The sequence below is a fragment of the Microcaecilia unicolor genome, chromosome 14 (assembly GCF_901765095.1).
Source record: "Microcaecilia unicolor chromosome 14, aMicUni1.1, whole genome shotgun sequence".
NCBI classification, from domain to species: Eukaryota; Metazoa; Chordata; class Amphibia; order Gymnophiona; family Siphonopidae; genus Microcaecilia; species Microcaecilia unicolor.
The window spans coordinates 6,019,927-6,033,871 of NC_044044.1; the positions used below are offsets into that span (position 1 = coordinate 6,019,927).

Sequence of the window (13,945 nt, forward strand, 5' to 3'; positions counted from 1 at the left end):
GATTCTTTGTTTACAAATTCTTGTTTTTCAGAATTTGCTTCAACCATTTTTCCCAGAAGTAACAGCACTCAGCCTTTCAGGTAAGTATATTTTCTCTTCCCCTTTTTGTCCTTTTAGGTTTTCTCTGTTTTCCCAAAGTCACTTAGCTGTTACAGGTTTCCTTTTGTTGGTGTGCAGCGTAGACTTTCTTGCGTGGGGGCCCAGATCGATTTTCCTCTTCTCTCCCGTTCTTCTTCCTACACCTCACTCTTCTGTACTACAGTTCCCTATTCTAAGCGCTGCAGTGCTTTGCTGTCACTCACTCTGCTCAAGATTCTTTCTCTCCTCTCAGACAGTGAACATTTTATCCACATCTCTTTTAATGCCTAGGATAAGAGAAACTACAATAGACTCCCTTTTCTCCCTTTTGAATCCTAAAAGAAATGTTTTTTTTCCCTTTTTCACCTCTAACCTATAGTATTTCTCCCCTTTTTCTCATTCAATCTCCTTCACCTTTAGGCTTTAACCTTTATCAATCATCAAACAGACTCCCTTTTCACTCTTCCCCTATTACCCTACTTTCTTTCATACTCATTCCCACATTTCAATCCTGACAATCCTATTTCTCTTACAATTTTACTACAATTCTCAATTCCCACTCAGAGCTCACTCACGCATCATCTTTCTCCTACAAAGCAGCAGGCTCAACACAACTGCCACAAACCCCCGTTTCCTAGGAAACCCCTCCTTAGCTTCCCATTCCAAACCCTTCTCAAAATTCTAAGCTACATTGCTGACCGGCGGAATGTTCGCCAGCACAAGTAAATCCCCATTTTACAACTTTGTTTTTTCTTCTTTCCCTAACCCCATGTTACAGTTTCATAGGATGTTTGGTGATTATCCACTAGATTAATTTATTTGGACCTGAGCTTTTAGTATTCTATCATCTGCACGTGCTAATACAGGGCAAACCACTGACCCTCCCACATCAATACCCTCTTGCAGATGTGTGCACTAGATTATGCGTGCTCAGTTTACAGAATAGTGGTTAAGTGCAGTTACACACATAACTGCAAATTTGTACCTATTAGCACCAATTAACAACAAAAATAGCCTATTTGCCATGAATACCAACTGTCAGCTAATTATTACTTTATGTGCACAAATGCCCTTATTCTGTAACTATTCGAGCAAATTTGCATTTTAAGCATTTATTTGTGTGGACTATTTTATAGAATTAGGGGAATTTTCATATAGCCTGTCAGTTTAGACCTGTCTATGGGCCCTGTTTACCAAGGTGTGCTAGTGTTTTTTAATGCATGCTAAAAATTAGTGTGTGCTAACCGTGTAGACGCCCATAGGAATATTATAGGCATCTACATGGTTGGCATGTGCTAATGCTTAGCATGCACTAAATGTGGTTTAGTAAAAAATGTCCTATATGAGCTATTGTATCCTTCTTCTTAGAACTCTAATCTGTTGGTAGTAAAATATTTACAAATTAATCCTTAAGAAATGTTATGTTCCATAGGTGCAGAAAATTGCATGAAGTGCCCTGAAGAGCAGTGGCAAGTGAGAACAAGGATGTGTGTCTCTTAAGAGTCATAGATTTCCTGTCCTATGATGATCCCTTGGGTGCAGTTTTGTCTTCAATTTCTGTTTTCTTATTTTTATCACTGCCCAAGTGATGGGAATCTTTATTATATATCGGGACACACCTGTGGTGAAAGCCAATAACAGAAATCTCAGTTACATCCTCCTCATCTCCCTCATGTTGTCTTTTCTCTGTATCTTGGTATTCATTGGTCAGTGTGGAGCAGTAACCTGTCTTTTCAGGCAATCTGCTTCTGCACCTCTGGTGAAATTGTGATTTGCACTGTATGGATGCTCATCCTCCATTCCCTGAATATGACACACAGTCTGTAACTGGGAAGATGATTCTACAGTGCAATGGGGGGTCCACTATTGCATTTTATAGTGTGATTGGGTACATGGTTTTTTTTTGGCTCTTATACGTTTTATTGTGGCTTTCCTAGTAAGGAAGGTTCCAGATAGTTTTAATGAGGCTCGGTTTATAACTTTCAGCATGCTGGTGTTCTGCAGTGTTTGGATGTCCTTCATCCCATCATATCTGAGCAGCAAAGGCAAATACATGGTGGCTGTGGAGGTATTTGCCATTCTGGCTTCCAGTGCTGGGCTGCATATTCATCCCCAAGTGCTACATTATTCTGCTCAGAGCTGACCTGGACACTAGGGGGCATTTAATTGGAAACAAAATACTAAAAATTCTACATGAAAGAGAATTTCTTCAGCATGAACTTGTGTTCCTGCCCCATGTGGATAGGTGAAAACTGTTCAAAATTGTTGAAATTGATTGTCTTCATTTTAGCCTGAAAATATTGAGGCAACTTTTCAAAGGAAGGTAAACTTTTACTGGCTGCTGTTAAACATATAACTTCCTTATTCATGAATTTTCATCTCCTATGCAGATAGTATCAAGCTCCAAAACAGTCTAAGTGGTCCAATATCTATTCATTTTATTTCACAGTTTCTATACCACACTATCCTAGATACTATGTGGTTTACATCATTACACATATAAGGGGAGATTCTATATATGGGCCTTAAGAATCAGCACAGGAATCAGTTCCAACTAAGCGTATTCTATTAGTGGTGTTTAGAGTTAGGCACGGTATATAGAATACGCTTAGTTGGCATCCTAGTGTCTAAAACTACATGCATCCATTTATACCAATGATAAACAGGATTGCAAAACAAATAAATGGGGCCCTATTACAAAGGCACACTGAAAAATGGCCTGCGGTAGTGTAGATGTGTAGAAAAGGTGGAGGAAGGAAAAAAGAGGAAAAAGGGCTTGTTAAAGTTTGCAATCGCATTTTCAATAATTATGGGTGGATAATATAATATAGATAAATATTCCTGCCCAATGGTGATAAAATTAGCAGCATGAAATCTGTATTTAAACTATTTTTCATGTAGCTACCCTGTGACAGCTCAAAATGTTCTATTTACTGGGGGAAATGTAGTATGTTGTGATTAGTACATCAGAAGTATTGGAAGCAGATATAGAAGATAATTTCTCTTACATAGAGTGGCAACTGCTGATTGGAGAATATGACTCTATTTCTTTTTTTCTTGCTCTTATCCTGTCCTGTGTTCTGTGTGCTCTGAGAGTTGTGCTCCTGGATAACAAAAGTTATTGATTGTGAGAAACCGGTCTGCTACTTTGAATGTGTTCCTTGCTTTGAAAGGGAGTATTCATATATTACAGGTAGACAAAACACATCATGGTGTGTTATAAATATGGAATGCTTATAGGTGTCTGTCACGAAATGCCTAGCCACCCACCTGGGGTTACCCAGCGGTCACTTAGAGAGTCTATCCCCAGAACAGCACAGGTCCATCTGCAACTGCCATTCATGCTCTACACTAGCACCCTCCTCACATTGACTGGGTCAACACCATGTCTGGGTGAGTCTCCTGCTCTCAAATTATTCCCAGTGATTTCTAAGTTACTAGAGCCACACTCCTAGTGGTCCCACAGTTCCCAGAAAGCACTCATAGACCCCACACACAAACCACCAAGATTCTTATCAGTCCAAAGAGGAAATAAACTGAAACATATTTATTGTCTTAAAATATTGAACAGTGAAACAAAAAATGTGCAATCAGCAAACAATAACAGGTAACTGATATATAGATCAATTATAAAACTACCTAAACATTTGTTTACTTTCTAGAAAGTACCTGGGGAGATCAGGACATATAGCTGTTCACCAGTTGTCAAATATAACTGTTTTACAGGGCTTCAGTAAAGATCTTTCTGTCTTTCTCTTCTCCCAGGCTGAAACTGGGGCAAAAGTCAGTACAATCTAAATGAAAAAAGCTCCTCGGCCAATCAGAGCCCAGACCAACATAATTTGAAAATAGATGGTTACATCACTGCAGGCAATTCCTCTATCTGTGTTAACTAAGGGGTACTTTTGCTAAGTCTTATAAGGGCCTATGTGCACCAATTCCGAGTTACTGCCCGGCTACCACATGTGCCGGGCAATAATTTCATTTTTGTCACACGTCCACTACTCGTGCCAGAAAATAATGCTACCGGGTGGTAAAAGGCATTTGACGTGCGTTGATCATTATTTCCTGGTTAACGTGTGAGATCTTACCGCTGTCAATGGCTGGCGGTAAGGTCTCAGACCCAAAATGGATGCGTGCCAATTTTCATTTTGCAGCATATCCATTTTCAGTCAAAATTTTAAAAAGGCATTTTTACAGGTGTGCAGGTCATTTTTCAGTGCACCTTAGTAAAAGGACTCCTAAAAGAATGAAAGGTCAGTTCTTTGTAACAACTTAAAACATAACATGCACCACCTGCTGGCCAAACCAGAGAAATGCACTTGAAGAATTAATAGTTTTATAGGCTTAAAACACACTGTTTTGTGATACTTCCCTCCTCAAGAGAGAGAGAGAGACCCTAGACTGCGGCTTCTACAGACCGCTGATCAGGTTTTAATAGTCCTGTGTCATGGTGGTTCTGTCCCTTCCTGTAGAGGCCATCAGCTTTGCCATGGTCATTGCCCTTCTGGTGCTTATAACAGAAGTTTTTACCACACTCAGTACATGCTAACAGTTTTAATCCTGTATGCTTTACTTTGTGAATAGTGAGGAGTATCTTCTGACAGAAGCTTTTACCACACTCAACATGTGTGGATGGTTTTACTCCTGTGTGTATTCTCTGGTGCTTTGTTAGCTGTGATTTGTAAATAAAGTGTTTTCTACATTCAGTGCATGTCAACAATTTCCTTCCCTGAATGTATTATATGCTGTTTTGACAATAATTTCCGGCAATTGATACTTTTCTTACATTCAGTACTTGAAAATGGTCTCTCTTCTGAGTGAAAGAATGCACTTCTTGTGGAGATTTCTTCCTGGTTGAAGCTACTGTCATAACAGCAAAAAACAGCACCAGGAGCCTTCAAAATAGGGACACAGTTCCTTTAATCATACGCCTTTGATCAAATTCTATCGCCGAATATTGCTCCTGCAACCTTTGTGACCCCTGACGCAGGGAATGTGTGCTGAAACACGGCCCATGTCGGGTCATTTTTGAAGACTGTTCTACAAAGGTGAATGATTAAAGGAACTGTGTCCCTATTTTGAAGGCTCCTGTTGCTTTTTTTGCTGTTTGGACTTGTGTCTGTACTTTGCTCCCTCTCTTTGCTGTACTACTGAAGCTACTGTCATAACCAGGACATGAAGATATTCTCTTATCAGTGTTTTTTTTTATATTCTGTAATGTTTGCTTTATTGATACAGCTTTTCCATATTCTATACTTGTACATAATCCAGTTCCTTTACTATTTTTCAGGTGTTGCATTAGCTCCTTTGTCATACTGAAATTTTTCTCATACTTAGAGCATGTAAAATGTGTGTCTTTTATGAATTTTTCCTGTTGTTCTAGTTTCCCCTTTTGGTAGAAAGTTTTTTTTCACAGTCTGTACATTTAAATAGTCTTTCTTCTGTGTCAGATCCCTCTGATAATGTCTTTGCTAGGAGGCCAGGAGGTCAGGTATGGCCTCACTATTCTGACATTCTTCTGGTATAGCTAGCACTATAGCTGTGTGATTTGCATAGGCCTTTAACATATTTACATGAAAAGAATGCTGCTTTCTGTCTTGAGACTCCATAGATATAACATAGTTTGTATTATTCAGGCACCTTATGACCTTGAAAGGTCACGCCCAATTAGCTTGAAGCTTATTCTGATGAACTGGGACTAACACAAGTACCTGCTGGCACTCATAAAACTCTCTATTTCAAGTCTTATGATCATACCAGGTCTTTTACTTAGTCTGGTCTGCCTGCAAGTCATCTCTGAAAAAGCCCACAAATTCTTCTAATCTCTGCTTCATATTAACTACATATTCAATTACAGGGGTTTCGGAGGTGTCAACTTTCTACTTCCAATGTTCTCTTATTAGGTCAAGGGGCCCTTTCACCCTCCGGCCATAAAGCAGCTCAAATGGGAAGAATCTGTAGACTCCTGAGGTACTTCTCTGTATGCAACAGTAGGTAGGGTAACTACTTTTCCCAGTCATGATCTGTTTGTATGAACGTCTTTAACGTGCTTTAATGTCCCATTAAATCTCTCCATCAACCCATCAGTTTCAGAGTGATATAGTTTGGAGTTACACATTTACTCCACAGTGTGCCCACAGATTCTGGATCAACTCAGACATAAATTATGTCCCTTGCTCTGAGAGTATTTTTCATGGATATCTTACCTGGGAAAATATTTCTAGCAGGGCAGTGGCACTTTTCTCTGATTCTATGGAGGATAAGGCTACCACTTCAGGATATCTAGTAGCAAAGTCCACCACTGTCAATATATATCTTTTCCTAGTCTGGCTAGGGACAGCTAGAGGCCCCACTATATACACAACAATTCTCTCAACAGTGGCGTAGCCACAGGTGGGCTTGGGTGGGCCAGGGCCTACCCATTTATGGCTGAGGCCCACCCAACAGTAGCACATGTTTAGTGGTAACCGGTGGGAATCCCAAGCTCCCCCAGCTGATGGTAATGAAAATGCTACTCTCCACAACACCGGCACCTGCGCATACTCAGTTTTCAGTGCATGCCTGCTGCCAAGGTAGAAAGAAGCGTTTTTCCACCAGCCGAGATAATATTTTTTTTTTGGGGGGGGGGGGGGGGGGAACACTTGGTGCCCACCCAATTCTTGCCTAGGCCCACCCAAAATCTGTTGTCTGGCTACGCCCCTGTCTCTCAAAGGAATGGGTATTGTCTTCAGGGGAGCTCGGGGGTAATCTTGGGTCTTACCCATTCTTTGGCATGCATCACAAGTTTGATAATAGATACAGCTCGAGATACTCCCGGCCAATAGAAGTTCTGTGTCAATCTAGCGCATGTGCGTGTCACCCCCTAATGTCCTGCTAGTGGAATATCATGTGCAATCTGTAGAAGTTGCTCTCTGTATACCCTGGGCACTATAAGTTGCTTGCTTGCTGTCCAGGATCAACAGGATCAGCCTGTCTATACAGCAAGCCCCCCCCCCCTTTCCATAGGATACGATCTTTACAAGTTTCACTGATTGGTTGACCAGCCTTCTGCCTCAGGACTGCCAAGTCAGGGTCAGAGCACTGTGCTTCCTGAAAAGCATGCCTCTGTCCTTTATAAGTATCCATATCTGGAAGGGTCTCTGTTGGTAACTGACAAATCAGGGTCATCAGTCTGATCAGTATGTATGTCAGTTAAGTCAGGCTGTTCCATACTCACGACCCCGGTCACTTCTGGAACTGGTGCTACTGGAAGCACTAAAGTGGCTCAGGATCTGGAACTGGATAGGTGATCTCTGCTGCTTCTGCTTGTTGTTTATTTGTTACATTTGTATCCCACATTTTCCCACCTATTTGCAGGCTCAATGTGGCTTACATAGTACCGTAGTGGCGTTCGCCAACTCCGGTAGAGAACAAATACAAAGTGGTGTTGTGGTAGAATAAGGTTCATGTATTACAGACATATTAGGGAATCGTAGAGAGGAAGAGTTATGTTATGTTCATTATGAGCTTTGGTTTCGTTGTGTTGCAGGGATCAGGCATTTAAGTTGGGTGGTAGGATATGCCTTTTTGAACAGGTTGGTTTTTAGTGATTTCCGAAAACTTAGGTGGTCGTACGTTGTTTTCACGGCTTTTGGTAGTGCATTCCACAGTTGTGTGCTTATGTAGGAAAAGCTGGATGCATAAGTTGATTTGTATTTGAGTCCTTTGCAGCTTGGGTAGTGGAGATTTAAGTATGTTCGTGTTGATCCAGTTGTGTTTCTGGTTGGTAGGTCTATGAGAATTGTCATGTATCCAGGGGCTTCGCCGTAGATAATTTTATGAACCAGGGTGCAGATTTTGAAAGCAATACGTTCTTTGATTGGGAGCCAGTGCAGTTTTTCTCGGAGGGGTTTGGCGCTTTTGAATCACGTTTTTCCAAATATAAGCCTGGCTGCCATGTTTTGAGCGGTCTGAAGTTTCTTTATGATTTGTTCTTTGCATCCCGCATAGATTCCATTGGAGTAGTCTACATAGCTTAGTACTGTTGATTGTATCAAGTTGCGAAATGTTTCCCTCGGGAAGAATGGTTTTACGCATTTGAGTTTCCACATTGAGTGGAACATTTTCTTAGTTGTAGATTTCACTTGGCTCTCTAGTGTAAGGTTACGGTCAATTGTAACGCCAAGGATTTTCAGGCTATCTGAGATAGGTAGGGTGTAATCTGGGGTGTTTCTATTTGTGGGTTTGTTCGCATTATATTGGGATGAGAGGATGAGACAGTGTGTTTTTTCTGTATTGAGGTTTAGTTGAAATGCATTTGCCCATGAGTCCATGATGTTCAAACTGAGCTTGATTTCATTGGAGATTTCTGTCAGATCATGTTTATAAGGAATGTATATTGTGACATCGTCTGCATAGATGAAAGGGCCTTGATTGGATATGGACTTGGCTAGTGGGGTCATCATTAGGTTGAAAAGGATTGGTGATAGTGGTGATCCCTGAGGTACTTCGCAGTCTGCTTTCCACGGTGATGATATGTTAGAATTTGATTTCACTTGGTATGTTCTAGTGGTTAGGAAACCCTTGATCCAACTAAGTATATTTTCACCAATCCTGAAGTAATCTAGGAGTCTTAGTAGTATATTATGGTTTACCATGTTGAATGTACTAGACATGTTGAATTGGAGGAGAAGTATACTTACAGCGCCGGCCCCGAAGATGGCAGGCCAGCTATTTGGCCGGCGCCGTTCGATTATGCCCCTCCATGTGGCTCTTGCAGTAATTTCATTTTTGGCACATGTCGAATACGCGCATCTGAAAACTATTTTTTATTCTCAGACGCACCCCAAGTGGCATTTGGTGCGCATAGGTCATTACTGCCCAGTTGCCACGTGAGACTTTACCGCTAGGCCAATGGCTGGCAGTAAGGTCGCAGACCCAAAATGGACGCGCGGCAATTTTGATTTTGCCGCATGTCCATTTTCAGCAAAAAATTTAAAAAATGGGGCTTTTTAACAGGCGCGCTGAAAAGTGGATCGACGCATGCCCAAAACCCACAGCTACACTACCGCAAGCCATTTTTCAGCACACCTTAGTAAAAGGACCCCACAGTGATTTAGATCATATTTTGACAGCGATGTGCAGTTTTCTGAAAGAAAATGTAAAAGTTTACAAGTTTAAATACATTTGGAATAATTTAAAAGTTTTTGTAAATAAGTTATGCCGCATCCTTTTTGAGTATATCAGAACTACACACCGTAATCACGCTGTAGAGTTAACACAGACCAACGGTATCTGGAAGGTTAATAGAAATTTCTGTTTTGTTTGCCAGCCCTTTTAGAATAATCTCTATTGTTCATTTTCATTAACAAGAATGACAAAATAATTCAGAGGTGGCATAACAAAAATTCAAACATTTTCTTCATTAGTTTGAATCTATTTCTATGATTCCTGCGATTCCTTCTCTGCTAAACTCATGTCCCAGGAGTCTTGGCAATCTTTAAAGCCTGGCTGATTCAAAATCTGTACGTTTTAGAGGAAGAAGCAGCTTTCAACACCACAACTCTACATTGTAAGTAAATTCAAACTGATATATATATATATATATTATTTTTTTGTTTGTTTTTATGTTTTTATACACAATTAGATTTTATTTACACCCAGAGCTCAAGGGCTGAGAATGCATTTTGGCAAAAGAAGCATAGGAGTAACATGCATGGGGATGGGATGACTTCCCAACGAGGAAACGCTAAAGTGGTTAGGACTGTTCAGCTTGGAGAAGAGATGGCTGATGGGGAGATATGATAGAGGTTTATAAAATACTGAGTGGTATGGATTTAGTAGATGTGAATTGCTTGCTTGCTCTTTCCAAAAATACTAGGTCTGCAGGGCACAAAATGAAGTTGCTAAGTATTCAATTTAAAATGAATTGGAGAAAGTATTTCTTCACTCAGTGAAAAAATAAACTCTGGAATTCATTGACAGACAATGTAGTAAAAGAAGTTAGCTTAGCAGGGTTCAACAAAGGTTTGGCTCATTTCAAAAAAGAAAAACCCATATGCCATTATTAAGATGGACTTGGGAAAATCCACTGCAGATTCTAGTATAAGCAGCATAAAATCTGGTTTGCTGTTTTGGGATCTTGCCAGGTACTTGTGACCTGGATTGGTCACTGTTGGAAGCAGGATACTGGGCTTGATGGACCTTTGGTCTGTCCCATTATGGCAACACTTATGTTCTTATGGTCTTACCGCTTAGGCATGCAACGTATAGAAAACTGTTAGTTACTTATGCCTTTGCTGTATCTATGGCTGGTGTAACTGTAGGCATGGATGGAAGAAGCAGAATCCTGGCACCCAGGTGCTATTATAGAATAAGCTTTCACCAGACATTATTGGGGTGCCTAAACAGAGGTGCCTACTTATGGAATTGCCCCCAACGCACCAGAAAAAGGCATTTGTTTTTTGTTAGGTCAGTATGAGGCTCAGCGAGATCAGACTCATCTCCTTTTTGAAACTAGGCAACTTGGCATCTCTGAAGAGCGGAAAAGAGCACTACAATGCTGGTGCCAAAGTATGTATTTATTTATTTGTTTGTTGCATTTGTATCCCACATTTCCCCACCTATTTGCAGGCTCAATGTGGCTTACAATTTTCCGTCATGACTTATGTAATTTCAGAATACATATACAATTGGTAATATATATAGAAAATGAATTCTAAATGAGAAGTCAGGTAAAAAATGGAAAATATACAATTGGTATCACATATTGAACATGGATTGCATATTAAAATTAAACAAAAAATTAAATTAAAATTACCCTTCTTCTAGGGTTTTTTTTAATTAAGGCGCGCTCACGTTTTTGGTGCGCACTAAAATTGAGCGCACACTAAACGTTAGAGATGCTCCTAAGAATGCATCGGCATCTCTAACGTTTAACGCGTGCCCAATTTTAGCACACGCCAAAAACATGAGCGTGCCTTAGTAAAAGACCCCCCCCCCCCCCCCCGTGCTTTAGGTCTTCTTGCTCATGTTTTTGCTGCTTTGCCCTTCCCCGGAACCTCAGGGCCACTGTGAAAAGGTCAAACTAGCACATCCAGTAGAATAAGAACATAAGCGTTGCCATATTGGGATATATATAAGCATTTTCTATGCATATTAATGTGATCCTTTTATCTGAAATATTTACTTCTCTTTCTTTATTTACCAACAGATCATGAGCATGGAAACCATAAAGAGAGAGAATAAGACATCAGCCAAAGGATTCATCATTCTGGGCTTCTCTAACCAAGCTCATGTCTTCATTTACATAATAGTTTTACCAGCCTACCTTATCTCTATTCTGGGAAATATTGGGTTCTTAATATTAATGTGCTCTGATCATCATCTCCACAAACCCATGTATTTCTTCCTCAGCAACTTGTCCTTCTTAGATATCTGGAGCTCCACAGTCACTGTCTCGACAATGCTGCAGAGCCTTTTAAGAGGGAAAACTTTTATTTCATTTTCTCTCTGTATGACACAGTTTTACTTATTCGCAATTGCTGTAAGTACCGAATTTTGGCTTCTCACAGCCATGGCTTATGATCGTTATGTAGCAATATGTAAACCTCTACATTACCCACTCATTATGAACAAAAAGATCTGTATTTTACTTGCAGCTGCTTCCTGGATAACTGGCTCTCTGGATTTGTCTTCTTTAATCATTTATATATCTCAGTATTCCTTTTGTGACTCCAATGAGATTAACCATTTCTACTGTGACCCCAACGCACTAGTAAAACTCTCCTGCAGTGATACTCACAACTTTGAAATACTGGTACTTTCTGAAGGACCATTTGTGGCTGTCACCCCCTTTCTATTAACCCTGTCATCCTATATCTTCATCATCGTAGCCATCTTGAAAATCCGTTCTTCTGAAGGGAGACGTAAGACCTTCTCCACCTGTTCCTCCCACCTCATCATCGTTCTCCTGTTCTACGGGACTATTATATGTGTCTACATGAGCCCAAGCTCAATGTTTTCACCAGAAGAAGAAAAAATGTTTGCCCTTCTGTACACGGTGTTCATTCCCATGCTAAACCCTTTAATTTATAGCATGAGAAATAAGGAAGTAAAAAATGCACTGAGAAATCTCATCTTTAGAAAATAGAAAACAAGACAGTATTATTGCTGTTTGAAACCTCACTAAGCATCAGTACATTTTTTTCTTTTCTTGATTATTCCTGTTACTCAGTAAATACTGCTATACATTTACTAAAATTCTAGAGTTTCTTTGTATCATTGATTGTTTTTATTTTAATCATTGATCAAAATGAGGACCGTTAGATATTAGGGTTGGGCAGCCTGAAAAATGTTGTATCTTTTTTCCAGGTTTTTTTTTTTTATAATTCAAGAATGGATGTTATTATGAATTTGCACACTCCCCCAGATTCTACAAAATGCTTTTTATTATAAAAACACTTTTTGTATGTACATTCATTGTTTGTCGTTTTAGTATTTATGGTTGTTAATTATTATTAAAGAGGACATTTTACAAAGGTGTGCTGAAAAATGGCCTGCGGTAGTGTAAACATGTGTTTTGGGTGCACACAAAATCATTTTTCAGCAGACCTGTCAAAAACGCCTTTTTTTTATTTTTGCTGAAAATGGACGTGTGTCAAAAGGAAAATTGCTGCGTGTCCATTTTGGGGCTGAGACCTTACCGCCACCCATTGACCTAGTGGTAAAGTCTAATGTGGTAACCGGGTGGTAATGACCTATACGCATCAAATGCCACTTGATGCAAATCTGATACATGCTCCTGAAAATAAAAATTATTTTTCGGACACGGGTATCAGACACACCAAAAATGAAATTACCACAAGAGCCATGCGGTAGCTGGGCGGTAAGTCCGTTTTGGCATGCGTTGGGTGATCATAGACACTTAAAGGGGCATAATCGAATGGCACCGGCCAAATAGCTAGCCAGCCATCTTCGGGGCCGGCGTTGTAAGTGGGTGGAGCCAACCATATTTTTGAAAAAGATGGCCGGCCATCTTTTTCTTCGCTAATACGGTTGGGCCCAGCCAAATGTCAGAGTTCGCCGGGTTTGAGATGGCTGGCATCGGTTTTCAGCCACAATGGACACCAACCTGGCACTCTAGGGGGCACTTCTAAAAATTAAAAAATAAAAATAGCTCCCAGATGCATAGCTCCCTTCCCTTGGTTGTTTAGCCACCCCAAATCCCCCCCCCAAAAAAACTCACTCCCCATACTCTACACCATTACCATAGCCCTAAGGGGTGAAGGGGGGCACATACATGTGGGTACAGTGGGTTTTGGGTGGGTTTTTGGAGGGCTCCCTTTTACCATCACAAGTGTAACAGGTGGGGGGATGGGCCTTGGTCCACCTGTCTGCAGTACACTGCACCCACTAAAAACTGCTCCACGGACCTGCATACTGCTGTCAGGGAGCTGGGTATGACATTTGAGGCTGGCAAAAAAGGTTTTTTTGGGGGGGGGGTTGGGTGGGAGGGGGTTGGTGACCACTGGGGGAGTAAGGGGAGTTCATCCCCGATTCCCTCCAGTGGTCATCTGGTCAGTTGGGGCACCTTTTTGAAGCTTGGTCGTGAAAAAAAAGGGACTAAGTAAAGCCGGCGAATTACTTGTCAAGCCTGGCTTTTTTTTCCATTATCAGGTGAAGCCGGCCATCTCGTGAGCACGCCCCCGTCCCGCCTTCACTACCCCACCGACACGCCCCCTTGCTATTTCGCCGGAAAGCAGTTGAAACTAGCCAAAATCGGCTTTCGGTTATACCGATTTGGCTGGGTTCAGGAGATTGCCGGCCATCTCCTGATTTGTGTTGGAAGATGGCCGGCGATCACTTTCGAAAATGAGCTGGTTAA

The 13,945-nt window shown here is 40.9% G+C and overlaps 1 protein-coding gene across 1 annotated transcript; it reads left to right on the plus strand.

Moving 5' to 3' along the window:
• Positions 1–11,635: 11,635 nt before the first annotated feature.
• Positions 11,636–12,211, plus strand: LOC115457566 (olfactory receptor 1F1-like). The gene has a single exon (XM_030187024.1). The coding sequence runs from the start codon at positions 11,636–11,638 to the stop codon at positions 12,209–12,211; it is 576 nt and encodes a 191-aa protein (XP_030042884.1).
• The last annotated feature ends 1,734 nt before the right edge of the window (positions 12,212–13,945 follow it).